This window comes from Mustela lutreola, chromosome 4 (genome assembly GCF_030435805.1).
Source record: "Mustela lutreola isolate mMusLut2 chromosome 4, mMusLut2.pri, whole genome shotgun sequence".
Taxonomy (NCBI): domain Eukaryota; kingdom Metazoa; phylum Chordata; class Mammalia; order Carnivora; family Mustelidae; genus Mustela; species Mustela lutreola.
Genome location: NC_081293.1, coordinates 185,290,407 through 185,313,051, shown reverse-complemented (window position 1 = coordinate 185,313,051; position 22,645 = coordinate 185,290,407). Strand labels below are relative to the sequence as shown.

At 48.8% G+C, this 22,645-nt stretch overlaps 1 protein-coding gene across 1 annotated transcript; it reads left to right on the top strand.

Moving 5' to 3' along the window:
* Positions 1 to 5,169: 5,169 nt before the first annotated feature.
* On the top strand, positions 5,170 to 22,039 carry FAM180A (family with sequence similarity 180 member A). The gene is made up of 3 exons (XM_059171944.1): positions 5,170 to 5,518; positions 16,698 to 16,798; positions 18,242 to 22,039. Exons 1-3 carry the CDS (start codon positions 5,443 to 5,445, stop codon positions 18,584 to 18,586), a joined length of 522 nt encoding a protein of 173 aa, XP_059027927.1. The 5' UTR covers positions 5,170 to 5,442; the 3' UTR covers positions 18,587 to 22,039.
* The last annotated feature ends 606 nt before the right edge of the window (positions 22,040 to 22,645 follow it).

Here is a 22,645-nt window from a genome sequence, read left to right as displayed (position 1 = left end):
ACGACCTCAACACTTCCACACCGGAATCAGAGCGTCCCTGAAACCAGCTCCTCCTCTTCTGTGCTCCCAGTCTCAGCTGGGGACACCGCAGAACTTCCTGTCTGCCCCTCTGTCCCTCTCTCAGCTCTTACTCCGAGGGATCACTGTGTGTCCCTGATTTGGCCTCTTCGATCATTCTCGAATCATGCCCTCCTCTCCTTTGCTACTAGCTCCTGCCCTGATTCAGGTCCTTTTCATCTTTCCCTAGAACTTTGCCTCTGCCCCTTCCTTGACTGGCCTCTACCCTATCAAATCCAGCCTCTGTAGCAAAGCCACCATAAACTCAGGGGCGGCCTCCAGCACTCTCTATTCCTGGCAGAGAACGGTCCAAGTGTGGCACAGAAGATTCTCCATGACAGGGCCCTGCCTCCTTACCAGCCTGCCTCCCACTGCTCCCTGATTCACCCTTGACCTACCAGCAAGGCCACCACTTTCAGCTCCATGTACACATCAAGTTGTCTCTCTCCCCGCTGCGCCATTTCTTCAGATTGTCCCCCCGCCCCCACCATCCCTTCCCACACAACCTAATTAAATCCAGCTCATCCCTAAAACCTTAATTCAAATGTCAGCTCCTCCAAGAAGCCTTCCCAGATAACCCTTCCCTCTCCTTTTCTACCACAGGGTCCTCCATCCATAAACATCACGTATTTTAAATAGCTATCAAGGTGTCTATCTCCCCGATTAGAATAAAGATGCTTGGGGCGCCTGGGTGGCTCAGTGGGTTAAAGCCTCTGCCTTCGGCTCAGGACATGATCCCAGGGTCCTGGGATTGAGCCCCGCATCGGACTCTCTGCTCAGCGGGGAGCCTGCTTCCACCTCTCTCTCTCTCTGCCTGCCTCTCTGCCTACTTGTGATCTCTGCCTGTCAAATAAATAAATTAATTAATTTATAAAAAAAAAAAAAAAAGAATAATGATGCTTGAGGCCAGGGGCCATGTGTCATTTGGTTTGACGTGCCTACTGCCGGGCACGGAGCTGATGCTCAAAGACTAGATGAATGAAGGAGTGTATGACCAACAAATGCCTGTGGACCGTGTGGCGTCTGTGCCAGAGCCGTCGGAATGGACAGAATCCTCCCCACCTGTCACTCCCTATCACCTGGGCCCAGCCCACCAGTCCCTCGGCTCCATGATGCTTCTCACATGGAGAAGCTGCTTTCCTGGTGTCGAGTGTTCCTCTCCACCCCTTCGAGGGAGGACACGGGAGCGCTCGCCATTTGACAGTTGTGCGACCCCAGCCCTTGATCTTTTGTAAGCTTGGGTTGGCCCTGGGTAGAGAGGGCTCATTTACCGAATCCACTGAACAGAACCACTATGAAAACGGAATGAAATAAAATAAGGTGTGTGGTCAGAACTCAGTAAGTGGTCAGAGTAACCAAGCTGTAAGGCGACCAGGGCTGACAAGAAGTATGCGGGAAAGTGCAGGGGATGGGGGGTGGGTGGAGTTGGAGGCAAAAATGTCCTTGAAAACTGTTGCCTTAAGGAGCCCCTCCCCCCACCCTCTAAGGGCTCTTTACAAAATCAGGGAAGTTCCAATGTTGTGGGCTTATTGTGTCGTCACAAAAGGCTTCCATCTGCTTCCATCTGCTTGCCAGTCTTACCCATGTGCGTAGAATTGCGCCTCAAACAAGAAAAGCAAGAAGGGGGTGGTGGAGATCAGTGCAATTAGGCCAGGGTTTCCCAAGACTTCAGTGAGGCTCCTGGAGGAGTGACGCATTTCCCTCCTGCTGCCAGGTTGTAGTAGTGGGAGAGAAGGCCTAGTTCATCATCTTCCGAAATGAAATTTGTTACAAACACATTCGTTCCCAGCCCAAATCCAAAAGCCAATCCTCAATCCAGTTTAAGAATTAGGAGGTGACAGTTTGGGGATTTGAGCCTACCTATGAAATAGTCCAGGACTGGAAGCCAAGAGTGTGATTTCTGGCCCTGATTTCCCTGCGGCCAGGCAGTCATTTCCATATTCCCTCCCCAGCACTGCCTCACTCAGGGGAGTGTTGGTAAAAAAGCTGTAGGGGGCTTTCTCTGCTACCAATAAATATTCAATGAACAGCTAGAGTGTCTAGCCCTGCGCTAGGTCCTTTGAGTAATCTTCACAGATTTAAGAAGGAAGGACACTGGATAGCAAAAACCATCAACAAAATGAAAACACAACCTACAGAACAAGAGAAAATATTTGCCATCATATATCTGCTAAGGGATTAATATCCAAGATATATAAAGAACTCAAACAAACAAAAAAATGAACTCATACAACTCAATAGCAAAAAGACAATCTGATTAAAAAACAGGCAGAAGAGCTGAGCAACTTCCAAAGAATACATACAAATGACCAACAGGTATATGAAAAGACACTCAACGTCACTCATCACCAGAGAAATGTAAATCAAAACCACAATGGGATATCACCTCATACCTGTTAGATTGTCTATCATTAAAAGACAATCAATTCTAAGTGGTGATGAGAATGTGGAAAAAAGAGAACCCTTGAGCACTGTGAGTGAAAGTGTAAATTGGTGCAGCCACTGTGGAAAACAGTACAGAGGGTCCTCAAAAAATTAATAATAGAATTATCTTATGATCCAACAATGCCACTTCCAGGTATATATCCAAAAGGAAATGAAATCCCTATCTCAAAGTGACATCCACACCCCCATGGTCATTGCAGCATTATTTACAATAGCCAAGACATGGAAACAAGCTAGCATCTACTAACAGATGAATGGTTAAAGAAGACATTACACACACACACACACACACACACACACACACAGAGGAATATTTTCAGCCATAGGAAAAGGAGGAAATCACACCATTTGCTATAACATGGGCAGAACTTAAGGGCATTATACTAAGTGAAATAAGTCAAATAGGGACGTCTGGGTGGCTCGGCTGGTTGGGCAGCTGCCTTCGGCTCAGGTCATGATCCCAGCGTCCTGGGATCGAGTCCCACATCGGGCTCCTTGCTCGGCAGGGAGCCTGCTTCTCCCTCTGCCTCTGCCTGCCATTCTGTCTGCCTGAGCTCGCTCTCTCTCCCTCTCTCTCTCTCTCTGATAAATTAAAAAAAAAAAAAAAAAAGAAAGAAAGAAGTCAAATAAAGACTAATTCTATATGATCTCACTTACATGTGGAATTTTTTTAAAAAGCCAACCTTTAAGAAACAGAACAGATTAGTGGTTGCCAGAGGTAGAAGAAATGGGTGAAGATGGGTCAAAGGTACAAACTTCCAGTTATAAAAGAACTATGTCTGCGGTATATGATGAACATCACAGTTATTATATCTCATAGTAATTCACCGTACACGTGACAGTTGCTAACAAAGTAGATCTTATGGGAGGTAATTAATGTTAACCACACTTGCTGTGTTGCTCTGGCTATAGAACCTACCCTCTTACCTTCTAGCCTTGCTCTGCCTACTGCAGTAGTCACTGGTCACATACAGCTGTGGAAGACTGAGAGTGTGGCTAGTCCGAACGGAGATGTGCTGAGGGAAATACACACTGGACTTCAAAGATTTGGCCTGAAAAATAAATCGAAAATATCATGTTGATATTTATATTGATTGCCCATAGAAATTATATTTCAGATATATTTAGTTGAATAAAATGTCTTATTATGATCGCTGCAACACTGTTTCTCTTCACTTTTTTTAACAGGACTCCCAGCAAATTTTAAATTACATTTGTGACTCACCTTGTACGTCTGCAGGACAGGAGGGCAGTCCTCTACTGACCTCATAGCTTGGGGCCAGCATTAAATCAACCAAGACAAGGAGAGGGCCTAGTGCAGAGCCTGAAACAAATTAAGCACAAGAATTATTGTTAATATTAGTAAGATTAGTGGTTTTCAAATTTTATAGTCGTTTGTTTTTCAAGCCACTTCTTCTAACAAATTTAGGAAAGGAGTTCTGGGGGCACCTGGGTGGCTCTGTCAGTTAAGCGTCTGCCTTCGGCTCAGGTCATGATCCCAGGGTCCTGGAATCGAGTCCTCAGGCTCTTTGCCCAGCAGGGAGTCTGCTTGCCCCCCCCCCACCAACACACACACAGCTCATGTTCTCTTTCTCTATGTCTCAAATAAATAAAATCTGAAAAAAAAAAATGGTGTTCTGATCAAAGCAGAGAGAACTTGAGTTCTCCCCAGGGACAAATTCACCCTGGGCACCACCTCCATAGATGGGAAACCCATACGGTCAAGTCATCCTAAAATGTCCTTAAAGCTCTAGAACCTTCAGAGAAGATGAAGGAGTGATATGAGACAAAAACCATGATGTCTGCCTGTCAATGGCAGTACTTGAAAAATGACCATGGATTTCAAATGTTCTTGCCAGAAAAAAGGAATGATAATCACATAACATGATAGACATGTTAGCTAACGCTCCAGTGGTCACCATATTGCAATATGGAAGTGTGCCAAATCCAATCAACCCATGTACACCTTAAACCTACGCAATGTCATATGTCAATTACATCTCAATAAAAGTTAATTAATCAATTACCCAAAACGAGATCATGTAAAACCACTACTGTTTTGCCTGGGAGAATCAAAGTGGTTTGGTCCCGGGTCTAGCTAGATACAGTCCGGAAATTGGGGTGTCATAAACACGAATGGGAGGAGAGAGCCACCGCAGGTCCCCAGATCATTAGCTGCTTATACAATATCCATGGACCAGAGCAGTACTCTACCTCTGCTCCTCACAACTGCTGACTCCCCGTCCATGTACAGCCTGGGGAAGGCTCTCAGAGCTGACGCCAGGCACCAAGATGGCTAGGTCCAGCTCCAGGGAAGGGCGGCAAGTGACACTCAGCCCAGACACCACAATGACTCCGCTGTCCTGAAGGCAACTCTGGGCTGTCAGCCCCTGTGTCTGCCAGCCAAGCCACCCAGCTCTCCCTGCAGCCCTCGCCCCTGGCTCTCCTGCTGTGTGTGTGTGTGTGTGTGTGTGTGTGTATGTGTGTGTGTGTGGACGGGGACAGCAGCCAGCTCTCTGCCGGGCTCTCTAACAAGTTCCACGAGTCTGTTTGTTAAAGAAAAATTCCAGTGGGTCCATCCAACACATGGAACTCAAGTACAGAAATTATATTTATCCGCCCTACTGCCAAGGAGATCACATGCCCCGTGAGTCACTCCAGATGTGCTCAAAAACAGAGTCTCTCTGTGGAAGCCCAGTCCCCCAATCCCGGAGAGAGTCGAATTAGCAGAAGTCCCAATTCCTGCCCCCCCCACACCTCCCCCAAGAGGCTGCCTCTGCCTCCACCCTTCTGGGGCAGGAGAGGGCATCTGTGCACTTCTGTAAAGGGAAGGGGGGTACGAACTATATCTTCACTCTGGGCGGACTGGTACGGGCATACCTGTAGCTCCTGAGGTCCCACTGGGTTTGAGGACAACTTTTCACCTTTCTGGAAGAGAAGATGTGCTGGAAAACGCTGCTGCTTCTGCTGTTGTGCTACAATGCCCAGGCTACTGTGTCCCATAGGTGGAGCAGGGGTAAGTTGCTTTCTATTTGTCTGCTTGACGTGCATTACTCTTTTATAAATACAAATAGGAATTGGGGGGAGAAAGAATAAGGTGGTAAAAGGCAGAAGCCCTACATCACACCCCCCCCCTTTTATCTCCTCTCTGCCAATGGCTTGATGCTTCTGGACATGTTAGAAGGTGCTAGAAGCTGATGAGGGATGGGACACTGAAAAATACCAAAGCCGCTGAGGGAACTCAGTCGAGGTGAAGAGCACAGAGGGCATGCCTTTCTGACATGCCAGAGCTAAGTCATCTTTGCTTCTAAGAATGTGAGCATTCTTGAGCAGCTCCCCCACCCCCAGCTGCCGCAGCCAGGCAGGGCCTGTGAAGAGTGGGTACCAAGACTGATGCTAGTGTCGTGGGATGGTGGGTGCTGGGGTGCAGAAGGCCTGCTAAATGGGGGATCCCGACAAGAGGCCCAGGGCATTGGCTGTCCACATGGAGGTCTCCATGCTGCTTCTGAGCAGGGGTGGACAATCTTTCCATCTGGGCAGAGCCGGCCCAGTGGCAGGAGAAGAGTGACCCTTTAGTGTTCCCTCAGGTGTGAGTGAGCTCCCACCGCCCAGTGGTCCACCTCAAAAAGGAGGGAGCCCGGCAAGGCTGTTCCCTCGTGGCCAACTCCCTTTCCCTCAGGACCCCATGGCATCTTTTCTGTATGCTCAGGACTGGCTCCAGGTGGTAGAGCCTGGCAGCATGATCACTGCTGGGGACCAAGGGAGCAGTAGTGTGGACCCCTCTGTGCAGAACTCAACCCTCTCCACTGCCTAAAGTCAGCTGAAGTCTCTCTCCCTAGAAGCACTGTAAAAAGAAGGCAGGCCCATAGGTGTTTCTAGAGATCCAAAAGAGGACGTCAGACTGGCATGGCGGGAGGGGTGGGGGTGGGGCTGAGCCTCCAGGTTCTCAAGGAAAGTGCTGGGGAAAGAAGGAGCCGCCGGTGTGGACGGGAGATGCACAGAGCAAATGAACTGACACAGGTGGGAGCAAAAGCCATCCACTTATTTGGGTTTTATTCTCTCACTTTCAAGCTTGAGATCAGTGATTTGCCAATTCTCTGAGCTTTCTCTGAGCTGAGCTGTGAAATGATTGTTATACCCAGAGGCAAATAATTAATGGAGCATTTTCCTTTTTCTTCTGGAAACATCACACCCTCCCTGTTCATGATGTGCGCAAATTTTGGAGGCAACACTTAGGAGAGCAAAGAGACCATGGCATTACATTCGGCCACTTAACCCTATGTGCTACCGGGAGCCTTCCCCACTTGCCTATTAGAAAAAGATGGTAATACCCACCCACCCCCCGATGCACGGGCTGTTAGAAAGCCAAATGAGATAAGTGGATATCTAACAAGGCTGTAAACACCACAGCCACGTCATGGGCAATCCTGCAAGAAATTCAAGGATTTAAGCTCTGCCTCTCATTGGCTGTGTGATGTCTGGCAAGTCTCTTAACCTCTCTGAGCTTCGGTTCACTAACAAATCACGTAACAGAGCTAATCTTCACTGTGTGTGGTGAGGGCCATATTCAAAATGTAAATAAAATGTTTTGTAAATGGTGAAGAAGCTTATCAATTGTGAATTATTACCTATCACTTAAACCAACAAAAAAAAATTCATTAAGGAAAATTTGAGGTTCTCACTTAACAGATGGTTCTATAGCAACATCGTGGGGAAGGTCGGCCCCTAAATAATAATAACAAATCTATCTAGAGACAGGAAGCCAGCACAGCTGGAACAGAGGCACTGATGAGGCAGCTTTGTTAAATCCTAGATTAGTGGTTCCCGGCAAAGTCAACAAGTGATAGCGTCCTTCCAACCATCATCAAAAGTCTTCCAGATAGTTTTTTTTTTTTTTTCATTTTTAACATTTTTTCCTAATTATAAAAGGAATACCCAATTGCCATTTTTTCAAAACGGAATGGGAGTCACACCCAAATAAAAATAATTTTTCCTAATGTATTTAACTCTTCCTTTCGCCTTCATTCTTACCCCAAACCCCACCCCAGCGCCACGCCTAACTTAGAAGAATTCCCAGCCGGGGCTCCTGGATGGCTCAGTGCTTAAGCATCTGCCTTCAGCCCAGGGTGCTGGGATCAAGCCCCATCGGGCTCCCTGCTCAACCTGAAGCCTGCTTCTCCCTCTTCCACTCTCCCTGCTTGTGTTCCCTTTCTGGCTGTGTCTGTGTCAAATAAATAAATAATCTTTTTTTTAAGATTTTATTTATTTATTTGACACAGAGAGAGAGAGAGATCACAAGTAGGCAGAGAGAGGGGAAGGGAAGCAGGCTCCCCGCCGAGCAGAGGGCCCAATGTGGGGCTCGATCCCAGGACCCCGAGATCATGACCTGAGCCAAAGGCAGAGGCTTTAACCCACTGAGCCACCCAGGCGCCCCAAATAAATAATCTTTAAAAGAGAGAGAGAGAAGAATTCTGACTCAGCCTGAGGGTCTTCCCACACGTCTCCTGCCCCTCTGCCCAAAAACCCTCCTCCATTCCACCTCTATCCCTCCTCCCCCACCCCCTGCCCCCAAGTGGAAATGTAGAAATAAACCCAAAAAGAACACACCCTGCTGTCAGGACATTTTCCTACCATTCTCGGGGCCTCTCCCTAGACGCGCTCTCTAGGATTCCGCCCTGGGAGGCGGCTCTCCATGCCAGCCCTGCCAGCCCGCTGCTCCAGCCCCACCAACATCACCCAGACCTGATGACTCACCTGTGGTTAGCGAGGCCCGTCCGGAAGCCGGACACACCTGGCCCAAGCCCCCAGGTCCTGCCAGAACCCCACTTGGGGGCCTGAGGGGAACTAACTGGTCTTTAAAAAAAAAAAAAAGAAGAAGAAAGGGGAAAAAAATGTATGTATTACATACTTTAACTGTTTTTATTAAATACATGCAAATCATTCTTTTTAAAAGTAGGTTAATAGGGAAGGCTGGCCCTTCAGTTACCTGGTGGAATTTATGTCATTGTCAGGAGTCCCTTTTAGTGCTGGGTGTGTTTTCAGGCATGAAGGGAAGGGCCTGTGATGAGTGTCCAGTAAGCACTGACTAACAGGACTCGTGTAACTGAGCGCCCCCCACCCCGCAGCCCCAGTCACCCCCGGTGACCATCCGCACACAGGTAAGGAAACTGGAGGACCGGCCAGCAGTCGAGGAGCCCCGGATCACTCAGCTGGAAGGCTAGAGCTGGATATTGTCGCCTACCCCGCGTCTGTGGCATCAGTCTCAGGTCCTCCCTGCAGCCCTAGGACTCCCCACCCAGGGGGGCAGGGGGGGGTCGGGGGGGGGGCAATTTGGCCCCTTCAGGACCACTCCCAGAAGACCCCAACACACCGGGCCAAGATCCTGGATCCCTCAGAATGTCACTGCGTTTCTGAAGGGTTGGCCCAGGAGCAGAAAAGTAAATGACATCAGTAAGATCTCACAAAAGATCTTTCATAAAGGAGAGTTTTTCCTATCCACACCCGCCATTTCCATGGAGTTGCTTCGACTGCTTCGTTAAAAGCATCGTATTTTGGCTTGATATCGTGCGCAGTCTGAATCCTTTCCAGCAAGCTCCTTGGTACAAATGGCGTGTACAGTTGTGTGGGAGCCGTGGTTAGCCTTAATACCGTTCTGTTCTATTAAACATATTTGGAAGATTGTGGGAAGGAAAATTTTTACCCCAGATTACAAGAAGTCAACGAGAAGGTCAGGCTGCAGAGAAAAGACGGGCTCTTCCATGTAAGCGACTTCTGTCTGTATGTCTGGGCAAGAAAGCTCAGAGGTGTGGGGGAGACAGGTGTCAGCCTTGACTGAGATTATTAAAAGGAGCTTCTCCCAGGCAGGAATGCAGGCTCCTCGAAGATAAAGGGAAGAGGTGGTAGAGATAGGAGACCACATCTACATTTTGATAATTAGTCGGCACTTGGAACTAAAAATAAGTTCTAGAATTATCCTGTTAGAAAGAAAGAAAGAACTTAGGGGCACAGGGTGGTTAGTCGGTTAAGCATCTGACTCTTGATTTCGGCTTGGTCTTGATCTCAGGGTCTGGAGTTCAAGCCCCGCCTTGGGCTCCACACTGGGTATGGAGTCTATTTTAAAATTTGCGGGGGAGGGGAGAGAAGGATTTAGTAAACACTCTGTTTGGAAAGAATGGGGTTTCGTGACAAGGGTAATTAATGTGTTTCTGTGGGATCATGTACTCCTTCAATAGCTGTGGGCAGGATGCTATGCACTGGGAATACAGCACCAAACAAAACAGACAAGAACCCAGGCCCTCAGGAAGTGAGGGAAACAGATATAAACATGTCTATAAATAAGACATCTGGCTTTTTTGATGAGAATAAATTAGGGACAGACTATAAAGGATCACAATTTTTAGAGAAATCAGGGAGGGCGTCCCTGAGGAGGTGACTAAAGGCCTGAAGGAAACGGAGTAGTAAGCCATGCAATCCCTGGAGAAAGTATCCCAGGCAGAGGAAACAGAAGTGCAAAAGCCCTGTGGCAGAAGATGCCTGGTATGCTCACAGAGCAGTGAAGAAGCCTGTGGCTGTGGTGGCAGCAGCAGGGGTGGGGTACGGGGAAATAACAGGCTCAGAGAGGCAGGAAGAAGGCAAATCATGTAGCACCTCATAGCTACAAGATCATTTGATGGTCTTTGGCTTCTACTCTGAGTGAGATGAAAAGCCCTGACAGTTCTGGACAAAGGAGTGACGGCCTCTGACCTATGTTTTCACAGACTCACTTTAGATGCATTAAGAGCAGAATGATGGGGCTCCTGGGTGACTCAGTCGGTTAAGCATCCGACTCTTGATTTCAGCTTGGGTCATGATCTCAGGGTTATGAGTTCAAGACACACATTGGGCTCCAGGCTCAGCAGGGAATCTGCTTGACATTCTCTGTCCCTCTGTCGCTCCCCCTGCTCACACATGCTCTCTCTCTCTCCCTCTCAAATAAATGAATAAAAAAAAAAAAAAAAAAAGAATAGAATAGAACGAGAATGGGAGCCAAGGATGGAAGCTAAGACAACTTTAGGAGAGGCGCCCAAGCCTTGAACCAGAGTCTAGCCAAGATGTTGCAAGTAGTAGACGGATTCCGGTAGAGCCGGGAAGATTCGCTGACTGGAGGCATGTGCAATGTGAAAGAGAAAAATAGAGGATGATCCCAAGGTTTTTGGCCTGAGCAACTGAGAGAGGTGGGGAAGACCACAGACAGCAGGATGGGTGTGCGGGGAGAGCAGTGCTCACACGCACATGGTGTGTATGAGTGTTTGTGTGGGGGATGGGGGCATAGGGTGTACGCATGAGTGTGGTGTGTGTGCCTGTGTGTGTGGCATGTGTCTGGTATGTGTGGGGGTGTGAGGGTGTGGTGCATGCATATGTGGAGTTTGTGTGGTGTGTGGTGTGGTGTATGTGTGTGTGGTGTGGCATGCATCTGGTGTATGGGTACGTGGTATGTGTGTAGCGTGGGGTGTGCAGGGGTGTGTGTGTGTGTGTGTGTGTGTGGTGTAGTAAGGGTGTGGGGGTGGTGTATGTGTGTATGTGTATGATATGTGTCTGCTGTGTGCATATGTGGCATGTGTGGAGTGCATGGTGTGTGGTGTGGTGTGTGGCGTATGTGTCTGCCTTGTGGCATGCGTCTGACGTGTGCGTACGTGGTACATGTGTGGCATGGGGAGTGTGGGGGGTAGTGTGTGTGTGTGTGTGTGTGTGTGTGTGTGTGTGTGCATACATGGTACGTGTGTGGCATGGGGGGTGGGGGGTGGTAAGGGTATGGGGGTGGTCTCGGTGAGTGTGTGTGTGTGTGTGTGTGTGTTGGGGTTGGCCTGGGTCTGGCGTCAGGAGAGGCAGCTGTTACAAAGGGGCAAGAACACGCCCGCCGGCAGCTGGGCAGCCTGAGGTCGGGCCGGGAGGGCGAGGCTGGAGGTCAGCCTGGCAGTGCGTGCGGCCCGAAGAGGGTTGAGTGCGGGGATGAGGGGCTCGCACCGCGAAGAGGGAGGTGAGCAGGGCAGCTGGTACTGCGGGCTTTAATTTTCAAAGACCGAAGTGTTCGTGCTGATGCGCAAGATCCAGCAGCGAGGGGAGAGGCCAGACGCAGGAGAGGAGAGAGAACAGGTGCAAGGCTGAGAGCGCCTCCACGGACGGGTCACTCGCACACAGGGAGACGTCTGCCCCGGGGGGCGCACAGGCACAAGGGCTGAGGACAAGTCCAAGTGAGTGGACAAGACGCAGGCAGCCAAGTGAGGGGAACCAGGAGAGCCAGAGCGCGGTCGGGCGGCACGGAGAGGCCTCTGCCAGCGGAACGGTCGTGAGCTCAGAACGAGAACAGGTAACACGGCTGTGGTTTCCCCTGGCCACGTTCGGGGGCACAGGCTCGGCAGGGGACAGGGGACGAGACGGGCTATGATTTCGCCAAGTGGTTGCAGAGGCACAAAGGGGAAGCAAAGGAGTTGGGGGGTCTATGTAGGAGAGTGATCACAGGCCTGTAGTGACGGGACCTTGCGTGTCACAGGATTACAAATCAAAGTTAGAGAATTTTTAAAATTGTGTGTGGCAAGGGGCGCCTGGGTGGCTCAGTCGGTTAAGCAACCAACTCTTGATATCGGCACAGATCATGATCCCAGAGTCGTGAGATCAGGGCCCCCACCGGGCTCTGTGCTGGGTGTGGAGCCTGCTTAAGATGCTCTCTCCCTCTGCCTTGCCTCACTCGACTGCACTCTCTCTCTCTCTTAAAAAAAAAAAAAAAAATTACGTATGGTTCATTTCAGAATCTGTATCATACCAACTGCATTCATTCATAATTAACTACACTATCTTTCCTGAGCCCAGGCTGAGGCCCGATACACCTACAGAAAGATAGCATTGTTCTCCCTATCAGTGAGACAGGGTCTGGGAGCCCGTGAGGTCTGGATTTAATCTCAGTCCTACGGCAAACAAATTGGGTGGCCTAGGGCAAGTTTCTTAACCTGCACGTTTCTTCATCTACGCAATGGCATGTTAGTACTCACCTCCCAAAGTGCGGACGGAAAGCCCAAGGCACGCTGACTAGCACACCGTGGGCTCATGTGCCGTTACGGTATCTGAGCTTCACGTTCTAGCAACCTGGGTCTGCGGTCCCAACGCATCTTTGAGCAGAAGACAGGGACAGAACATGCCCTAGCACAGGACTCTCGAATCTCTGGATCCAGATCCCCAATGGCTCAGTGCACCTGCATGACTTGTAGCAAGCAAATCCGTTGTTCTGTGCTGGTCTGTCCAATGTATCCTAGACCCTCAATGTCCCCCCAGCAAAGGCTCCTATGTCCAGGGAATCCGGGAGAAGGGGAGACGCTCACGGTCCTCCTGCCCCGAGACCAGCCGTGTGCAGCAGACCTTAGTGCTAGGAGACGTGGAAGCTTCTGATGTCCCCTGGTGCGCATATTCGTGTCCTCAAGAAACAGCTGGAGAGTGGGCGGGTTGCCGAGTATTGAGTGGAGAAGAGGAAAATAAATTGGCCCAGTTTTACATTAAGCAAAAGGCACAAAAAGTCAATGATTTCAACGAACCTGTCCCAGTAGCCTGCTTGCCTGAGGCTCTGTGCTCAGATGGGGCCCTTCTGCCGGTCTGGAGCCTCCCACACAGCTCCCCGCTGTCCCCTCTCTCAGAGAAGGTGTTGTCACTAATGGCCATCCTCAGGTCTCCCTCCCATCAGTTTGGTGAAGGCTGGGCTGCCCTAGGCAGTTTACTAATCACCCACAGCGAACTTAACAATGACCTCCATCAAGGTGGGCAATGAGCTAGCTGCTGGCAGGACAGGAAAACCCCAGCAGAGCCTGAGGAGTCCCTGTGGCTGTTTTGGTTTTGTGAGGCTTTTTAAAAATGCCTGGCTCGTCCTTTTTTTTTTTTTTTTTTAATTTTTTTAAAGATTTTATTTATTTATCTGGCAGAAAGAGAGTATAAGCAGGGGGAGCAGCAGGCAGAGGGAGAAGCAGGCTTCCCGCTGAGTAGAGAGCCCAATGCAGGACTCAATCCCAGGACCCTGAGATCATGACCTGAGCTGAAGGCAGAGGCTTAACCCACTGAGCCACCCAGGTGCCCTGAAAATGAAGCTATTTCTAACAGTCTTCCCCAAACTGTGTTATCATTTTTAAAAGAATCAGAATAAGGACTCTTGGAAACAACATTGTTTTCATTATTAAGTTGAGCTCTGAATCCGGAAGTATTTTCTTGCCCATTCTTTGAGAACTCAGGGTCCACTTGGGGTGTGTGGGTTAAAGGGGTCTTGGTGTTCACAGGGAGACAGTTCAGCTGTGAAGAACTTCCTGGAAGGCAGCCAACCCCAAGTCTGAGATGACGGGAAGCAGAAAGGCCTCCATGCCCAAGGCATTCATTCCCTCTTATCCTCTTCACCTGCTGGGGTATGAATTTTTTTTTCCTAAGGGACCAATACCTGTAATTTCACAATAAGAATGGAATCCGGGGACAAGAATTAAAGAAATAAAATTGCTCTCGGATCCTATCCTGGGAAGGGGATTTCATCCACTCTTCCATGGTAAGAAGAAAAGAAGGACGCGCAGAAAAAAAGCAGGTCACATCTCATTCTAGGACTGGACCTGATCCCGGTGTCATCTCCCACCGAGGAGAAAGTGAAGTCATAGTACGCACCCTCTTTGGGCCTCTGCTCCTTTGTCTCCAAGGACAAGTTGGCCCTGGTCTCTTCTGATGACCCCATCAGATAAGAGTGGGGTGTGCCTCGCAACAGGGCACCCTCTGCTTGGTTGTGGGGCCGGATAACCCAATGCCTGCCCACTGTAATGACTTGGGAGCTGGCCTTGGGCATTCAGGATTTCCCAAGCTCCCAGGTTATCCTGATATACCGTCAAGGGTGAGAACCACTGGATTAACCCAAGAGTGGCCAAAGGGGTGGGGCAGCTCCTTCTCTACAATGTCAAGCCAACCACCCTCTGATTCTCAACTTCAGCTGCCATAAGGAGCTGCCATTAGAAGCCTTGGAAGCTTTGGAAAAAAAATCTTCCTGTCCCATGTGCACCCTGTTCCATTACATCAGAGCCTCTGCAGCCAGGACCCACGCATCCGCCCCTTGGGTGATTCTACTGTGCGGTCAAGGTTGCAAGTCAGTGGAGCAGGAGATGCCTCCGTCCACCTGATACTGTAGGCAGAGGCAATGAGTGAACAGAGGCCAAGGTCTTCTCAAGCCCTAAAAACCATGGTTCTGTGGGAAGTTGGCACTTTGCTGGCAAAGAAAACAATTTTTGCTAAACTGCCAGCATAGGATCTAATGCTTGGCAATTCATAGGCTCTGGGGAAGTGCCCTGGGGAAGCAGAGATGGTCACTCTGCCCGTCAAGGCCTCCTTTGATGCAAGGATTGTGTCAGCCTGCCAGGCTCTGTGGGGGGTGCTGAAACCATATTTATGCTAGCCCGGGAGGAACCTGTGCTAGAGATAATAAATGAGTTACAGGCAGCGCCTGGGGGGTTCAGCCGGTTAGGCACCTGACTTCGGCTCTGGTCATGATCCCAGGGTCCCGGGATGGAGCCCCGCATCAGGCTTTCTGCCCAGGGGGGACCCTGCTTCTCCCTCTCCCACTGCTGTTCCCCTTGCCTCTGTGCTCTCTCTCAGTTAAATAAATAAATAAAATCTTTAAAAATATATTTAAAAATAATAATAAATAAGTTACAGAGTAAACAGTATTATAGCAATACGACACCCAACCACCTTTTTCCAGGAAGTAGGAGATGCCCATCAGTGAGCTTTTCAGGAAATGTTCTTTACACTGAAGATGTTTCATTTTTATCATTTCCAATAGAAAACCTTCTAAAATGCTTCGGCAGTGCCCTTCCTTCCTTAGCCAGAGTATACTGGACGTCCCTAGACTCTTGTGGTTCCAAGGGCACCATGATCAAGAAGGAGAGCTGTGACATACGGTTGTGCAACTCAGGTTCACACAACTTCAGGGGGCGCTACTTACTCCAAATCTCTTGGGTTTTTACAGTGGGTTGCCCCAGCTTCCAGCAGAAAAGAACCAATGTCTTGAAGAAGGTGCATCTTTTTTTTGTCAGCAGGCAGCAGGGTGACCAGTCACTCCTGCACAGTGCCCGGGTACAAGGTGGGGCTGCGGGGTGAACGGGGCTGTCTGCTCCCACCCAGCATGATCCTGGGAACGGCAGTTTGTCCTGAGTATTCCCATACTCTGTAATAGCTGGTCTTCTTCACCTGTCCTCTCTGTCCGTTCCCGATTCTGTTCCCTCCTCTACCTCTAGCAGCTTATCCATCTTCCTCCAACTTCTAAATGCAAGCACCAAGGCATAACACTGACAAGTCATTGACTCCACCAAACGTATCTCTAAATCAGCCAGCCCCTGGGGGAAGCGCTGAGCTTGGCTCCTCACACCCCTACGGCCAAGCATGAGGGTCTTGTGGCAGCTCCCTTCCTGTACTTTGTCACCTGTATTCACATTCTTGGCAGCTATGTCTCAGATGGTCGGGGACCAGCCAGAAGTCTGCTCCTCTGATTAAAAGGGTTATCAAGGGGTGCCTGGGTGGCTCAGGGGGTTAAAGCCGCTGCCTTCGGCTCAGGTCATGATCTCAGGGTCCTGGGACAGAGCCCTGCATCTGGCTTCCTGCTCAGCAGGGAGCCTGCTTCCCTCTCTCTCCCTGCCTGTCCCTCTGCCTGCCTACTTGTGATCTCTCTCTCTCTGTCAGATAAATAAATAAAATCTTTTTAAAAAATAAAATAAAATAATAAAGATTTTTTTCACAAAAAAATAAATAAAATAAAATAAAAAGATTGTCAATAAATATAAACCAGCCCCTCCTATTGATAAAGGGAACAGTATTATTAGAGAACTCATCTATTGAATTGGGAGGGGAGTGTCAGTTTGCTCATTTCGGTTTTATATTTTGACATACATTCCCTAGGGCATACATACCCTTAGACATATGTATTTTTTCAAAACTTTCTGGGATGATTCTGGTGAGCAGCCAGGTTTGAAATCATTGGCCTGAAACAGTAACATCTGACATGCCTGGGAGCTCTTGGGGACACCCCAGTGTCATCTGCCACCTCTCCCCACTTCTGGTCTACCACCACCTGGCGTCGGTCACCCTCCAGACCGGCTGGCTGGCCTCCGGGACGCATGCACACCGCAGCCCCTCGAGCTAACTCTCGTTTCTTGCAGCCGTGCTCTTTCCTGCTGCCCATCGGCCAAAGAGATCCTCATCGATGCCCTTGAACCCCGTCCTGCAGAGCTCCCTGGAGGAGGTCGAACTGCTCTATGAGGTAGGCAGAAGGGAAGGTGGTCAACTGAAGTCACGCAAAAAACGTGTATTTTGGAGAAGGGACCTAAGCGCCGGAGGGACTAGTCTAGACGACTTTGTGGATTCGTGGCCTCCCGCCCATCCCAGAGTCAGGTCTTCCTCGCCTCTCCTCCCCTTTCCCACACGTTGTGACAGGGAATGATGGCATCAGGGGTTCAGTCAAGGCAAAATAAGAGATTTCCGTCTGGTCCCCAGGCACCACCGCCAGCCGCAGAGTCAGGCAACATTTCCAAGCAGAGGCTTTGAGGCAGGACTGGTCTGGAGGGCTCGGGCAATGCCACGCCTGGTGTCTAAGCAGAGCCATGTCTCCAGTAACTTCACAGCTGGGATAGCTCCGTTTCTGACAGGCAAGGGCCGCCCCGAGGCTCTCTTCCTCTGCCCCCCTCCCAGGCCCCTGACACCCCACTCCTCCTCCAAGCCACAGGTGAATCCCCCAAGGCTGCTTGGATGGGTTCAGTGATCAAATTCCAGGTTCAAGATCGGAGCTGTCGTTCTGGTTCTGCCCCCATCAACTGGGTGACATTGCGTCACCCACTCTGGGCCTGAATCCCCTCCACTGTTAAATGAGGAACTACAATGATCTCCAAGATTCCCCTCCTGTCTTGACATCCTCTCACGTCCTCCACGCCCCAGCACTGTCTGGCTGAGACACAGCCTACGGAGGCCGAGCAGCTGAGCTGGCAGAAGACGAAGAGATTTCAAATCCTGCCCTGGGGGACAAACTTGGCCAAGTCTGGAACTTGGGAGCCACAGGAACAGATCTGTTCTAGAAAGACAGCAGACAGTAGCATGGAGAATGGGTTAGAGCCAGGAGGACTCGGAGACAGGGAGACAAGTTAGAATTCAGACAAGAGGTATTTATGAGGTTCCTGGAATGAGCCTGGCTCGGAGCCGGGGAAGCACATAGAAAACTCCTTGCTACTCTTAAAGAACAGTTGAGAAATGAGGACAGATCTCTGTATCCTACCTAAATTCCTAGCACAATTCTCTGCATTCTTTGAATTCAGCTTCGGATTTTAAATTACCCAAAATAGTCAGTTTGTGCTCCAGGAGATCTTTGGTGGATGGGAGGAAGAAAGGAAGGCAGGGACTGGTGCTCTGGCCAGGGCACTAGGAATAATAAGCAGTCCTTGAAATAGTGGCTCTGTACCAGGCACTGTATTAGACGCCAGCTGTATTAGTCTCACTTACTTACAATATCCCAGTGCAGTATTGTTGTCACTGATCATCTCGCAGAGGAGGAAAGTGAGGCTCAGAGAAGTTAAGTAACTCATCCAGGGTTACACAGCTCGTGGGAAAGTCGGAACTGGAGGCGCAGCTAGCTGCCTCCCCACAAGAACATACGTGATAATGAATAAATACAATCATGTCCTCAGTGATGCTTGAATGCTTCCTCTCTCTCCAGTTCCTGCTAGCTGAACTTGACATCAGCCCGGACCTGCAGATCTCCATCAAGGACGAGGAGCTCGCCTCCCTGAGGAAGGCTTCTGACTTCCGCACCATCTGCAACGACGTGATCCCCAAGCGCATCCCGGACATCCGCCGGCTGACTGCCAGCCTCTCCAGCCACCCCGGCATCCTCAAGAAAGAGGACTTTGAAAGGACAGCGCTGACCCTGGCCTACACGGCCTACCGCACAGCCCTGTCCCAAGGGCATCAGAAGGACATCTGGGCCCAGTCCCTCCGTAGCCTCTTCCAGGCCCTGCGGCACGACCTGATGCGGTCCTCGAGCCCCAGAGTGTCTCCCTGAGAGACTGGCCTGCACCAGGACCACAGAGCAGGGACCCACGCACACAGTAATCCAAATACTCTTTACTCCTACTCCGTTTACAGAGCCCAGCAACAAAGCCCATCCCACCAACTCAGAGTAGCCAAGGTTAAAATAAACACCGCCATGTTCTTTGCCCCTTATAGATTCCTGACCAGCACGTCTGACTCGTGTCACAGTGCAACCTGTGCTGGAAGAAAGGGCTAGACCGGGAATTTGAGATGCCTCCAAAGGCCCAGTGATTTGCCTGGTGACATGTAGAAGTCTCAGCCATGCTCCAACACTGAGCGACCGCCATGAGCACCCAAGGCCAAGCACAGAGTTAGAGGAGACAGCACCGAGGTTTGGGCATGGCGGGAAGACCAGGGACAGACATCAGGCTGCGAGGTTGATTGAACATCTTTCCAAAGGTTCTATAGTAAGAGATTAAAAACAACAGCAACAACAACAACAAAACCCAACCTAGAGCTATAGCCAAATAAATACATTGTTGGTCAAAGATATACTTCTCACCTTTTCCAAAAGTCACAAAGAAGAGTCAGTTGGAGAATCAGTAATTTTAGGACCTATAGGTCTTGATTCTTCTTCTCTGAAAGCTGACCTAATACAGAGGAGAAACAAGAAGGGGCCCACAGGAAGGCTGCGAGCAGTCATGCCTTGCCTTCTGAACAGAGAGAGCAGGCTAATGCAGAGAGGGTCACCCTCGTCACCCTAATGCAGTGGTGGCATCAAAGGCCATGTCTATCCAGATGCTTAAAATCATTTAGTGTCATCAGAAAATGAGGTGCTTCCAGTAAAACAAATTTTTTGGATGACGGGATTTCCCCTTTCAAAGGCCAAAACTTTCCTTTGAGCAACATTAACTTGGTATATTTTTAAGCTCTACATATGAAACACCTTAGGCTTTTATTCAATATCTTTGAAACACTCTGATAAAGGAGTTGGATAAAATAAATTCTAAGATCGTTCTACTTCTGAAAGGTCCATAATCACTGAGCTAAGTGAGCTATTACGGGGAGGACAGCAGGACCTAAGGGTCCACTGGACTGTTTGTCCCAATCCTGGAAGGCCCCAGGCTTTGCTAATTCTGCATGTGCTGTGAGCTTTTCTGCTACCTTCCTCACTGTGAGGCTGTAAGATGCACTTTTCTTTCTTGCCAACAGAACCCACCCTTCACAGCATGTTCTTTTCTTAGCACCTGCTATCCCACAAGATGGCTAGGCTTGTTATAATTCTACATTAAATATGAGAAAATGGATGAAGATCTCTGCTAGCAGGAAAGCACTGGGCTCTAATGTAGACTCCCCACCAGCTCAGAGATCTTTCTGGCTCTCCTAGGTGGACACTGAGTTTTGGAGGCCAACGTTGCAAGAGATCTAATCTTCGAAAGAGTGAGACCTCATCGGGCTAACTTTGATTGTGAAATGGGTATTTAACAGTTTTCATCTGATGATGCCCAAAGCTGCTCTGGACTTCTTAAAAACTTTGAAGAAGTGATCGCCGAGCAGCATGAGCTGCATAATCACTTTGGAGAAATAGTAGGATGGAGGAAGAAGGTATTCATCGTCAGAGAAGAATACAGCTTGGCATCCTCATGTTCTTGGGTTCAGAAGATTAATAACTGTCAGTCTCTCTGGTTCTCATTCCTTGGTTGTGCTTCTCTCTTACCTCCCTCAAGTGCAGTCTCTGATATTTGCTTTTTGTTCAGCTTTTCTCTTTCTAATGTGTTCTCTTTGACATGGTCACTAAGCTGGTCTCTTTATTTTAGTTGGTGTCTCTTCTGCTCTATCTTTGGGCCCAATTCTGATTATCTTTGTATCCACTTCTTAGAGGCATCTCCCAGTCTCTTTTGGCTGACTTTTGCTCACTTGGGCTCTGCCTGCCTGCACTCTGACCTGCACTGTCTTTCTACCCCCTTTGGGTATCACTGTCTGACTCAAACAAAGGTCAAGGTATAGGGTTGGGATTTCCCAAAAGGAGGATTGGTCTCATGGTCTGCCTTCACTATTTGTCCTTTCCCTCGGTGTGGGGCAGGGAGGAGGTGAGCAGAGGCCTCAACCCTTCCATGTTGTGCAAAAGCCTGACCTCAGAGTCTTGCATCCCATCCTGGGGTACCATTCCCCTTAGGTTGGATCTGAGTGCTTTCTTCCCGTCACTGGGTAGAAAGGCTGCCTGTAAGCCCTGCCTTCCATGTGATGATATACATGGCTGCTCCGAGGAGTAGGAGGTCCACGAATGGGAGGATGGTTCCCAGGACCAGTGCTAAAATGGTGGTTCGTTCAACCTGCAGCAAAAAATTGAAGGCCTTATGTAGTTATAAATTGGGGCCCATGTTTATGCAGCTGGCAGCCAATGACTGTAAAAGAAATAGAAACAAGAAGGATGATCTTTTTAAAGACAAAAGAAAATTCCATTTTCATACTAACTAGATGACCCTATTAATGACTATTTTAGGCTGAATACAAATTGACTGTTTACCCACAGGAACAGTTTATAATAAGAACTTCATCTACATGCAAAATCAAATATAACACTCACCACCTCCACCCCAAGATGCCACCCTCTGCTCAATGAACAGTAAAGCAGTAGACTGGACAGAAACGGACTATCCCATTTTGCCTCATTAATACCACACCGTAACACCACAATCACAACCGGGTCACATTTTGCCATATGTATGCATAGACAGTAATCTAGAGCATGGTGGCTGCCATGGAAATTTGCCTGTAACTTATGGAACTTTTGGAAACTTTCCTGTAACTTATGCAATTTGCCTGTAACTAATTCTGCCATCTCTATACCGCTGGGGACTTTTAGGATCTAAAAATTCTGGAAGCGTCTTCTAGAGTTGGCATCCTCCTGGCTACCTCTGGTGTCACTCAAGAGACAGTGAAAAAACATCATCTTACCTTGAATCTAAAAGAGAATCAACTGAGTGATAAATCAGAAGAGATTTCCACAGGTGAACGCTTGTCAAAGGTCTTTACATGGCGCCCCCTTGGTTTCCTAACCCATTTTAACATCTTACGTTATTTTTTATTGTGGTAAAAAAAATACATGAAATTTACCATGTGAATGTCTAACTGGGCAGTACAATAGTGTTAGCCAAATGGCAGGACAGATCTCTAGAACTTTTTGTCTTACAAAAAAATGATACCTCTGGAACAACTCCCCTCCCCCCTCTACCCCACAATGGCTGGCAACTGCCTTTCTACTGGATGTTACTAAGAGTTTGACTACTTTAGATACCTCATCTGAGTGGAACCTGCCTTCTATCTCTCAAGCATAGTGTTCTGGAAAGTGTTTTCTTCATCTGAAAAACAGTAGAGTTCCAAAGAAGAACTACTGGTCTTAACTGTGTCGCTCACCTTACCTAATTTTATTTAACAATTATTCACTTACGGTGTAATAAACATGTCCTGATCAAGTTTACAAGGCTCGGTGGGACCTTTGTTATGTCAGATTATCTCACCAAGGACTTTGAAATGATCTAGGGGTTGAATGGTGGATGTTGAGTTCCGCAGCTGTTTATTATTTTCCAGCCTCTTTAATATTTGCCACCCAAACATCATACCTGTGGTCTTGTTCGTTCTGAGTCTCAAAATCAGCCCAAGATGAGGTGTGAATGTAACAAATATGGTAGCTAGACTTGCACATGCATTTAAAGAGATGGGTCATCATAGCCCATCCTACAATGGCAAGATAACCTCGAAGGGAACCTTGACTGTCCATAATTGCCCCTGCCTTGGAAGTCTAGAAGAACTGGTTTTCTGGAGCCACTTCTCCAGTCTCTCTGCGTTTAGCCTGGGGAGCATTTCCAACTGTAGACCTTGGAATGCCATTCTTGCATTCTGTGAATTCAAGAAAAACATGGGTAACCTTATCCACATGTCCCTTCTGAGAAAGGAGGCTGACAGCTTCTCCCAATCTCTAACCAGCAGAAACTGCAGAGCGCAACAGCTGCCAAGGCCCTGACCCTGAACTTGTCAACTTCTTCCCTACCCTCCCACCTCCTTCCTCCTAGCATCCCCCTCAAAGGGA

What these genes read in the sequence shown, in the direction of transcription:
- FAM180A (XM_059171944.1), top strand. Translation starts at nt 5,443, where the DNA reads ATGTGCTGGAAAACGCTGCTGCTTCTGCTGTTGTGCTACAATGCCCAG. An exon ending in GTCCCATAGGTGGAGCAGGG is followed by an intron (nt 5,519 to 16,697) that starts GTAAGTTGCTTT and finishes CGTTTCTTGCAG; the next exon opens with CCGTGCTCTTTCCTGCTGCC. An exon ending in AGGTCGAACTGCTCTATGAG is followed by an intron (nt 16,799 to 18,241) that starts GTAGGCAGAAGG and finishes CTCTCTCTCCAG; the next exon opens with TTCCTGCTAGCTGAACTTGA.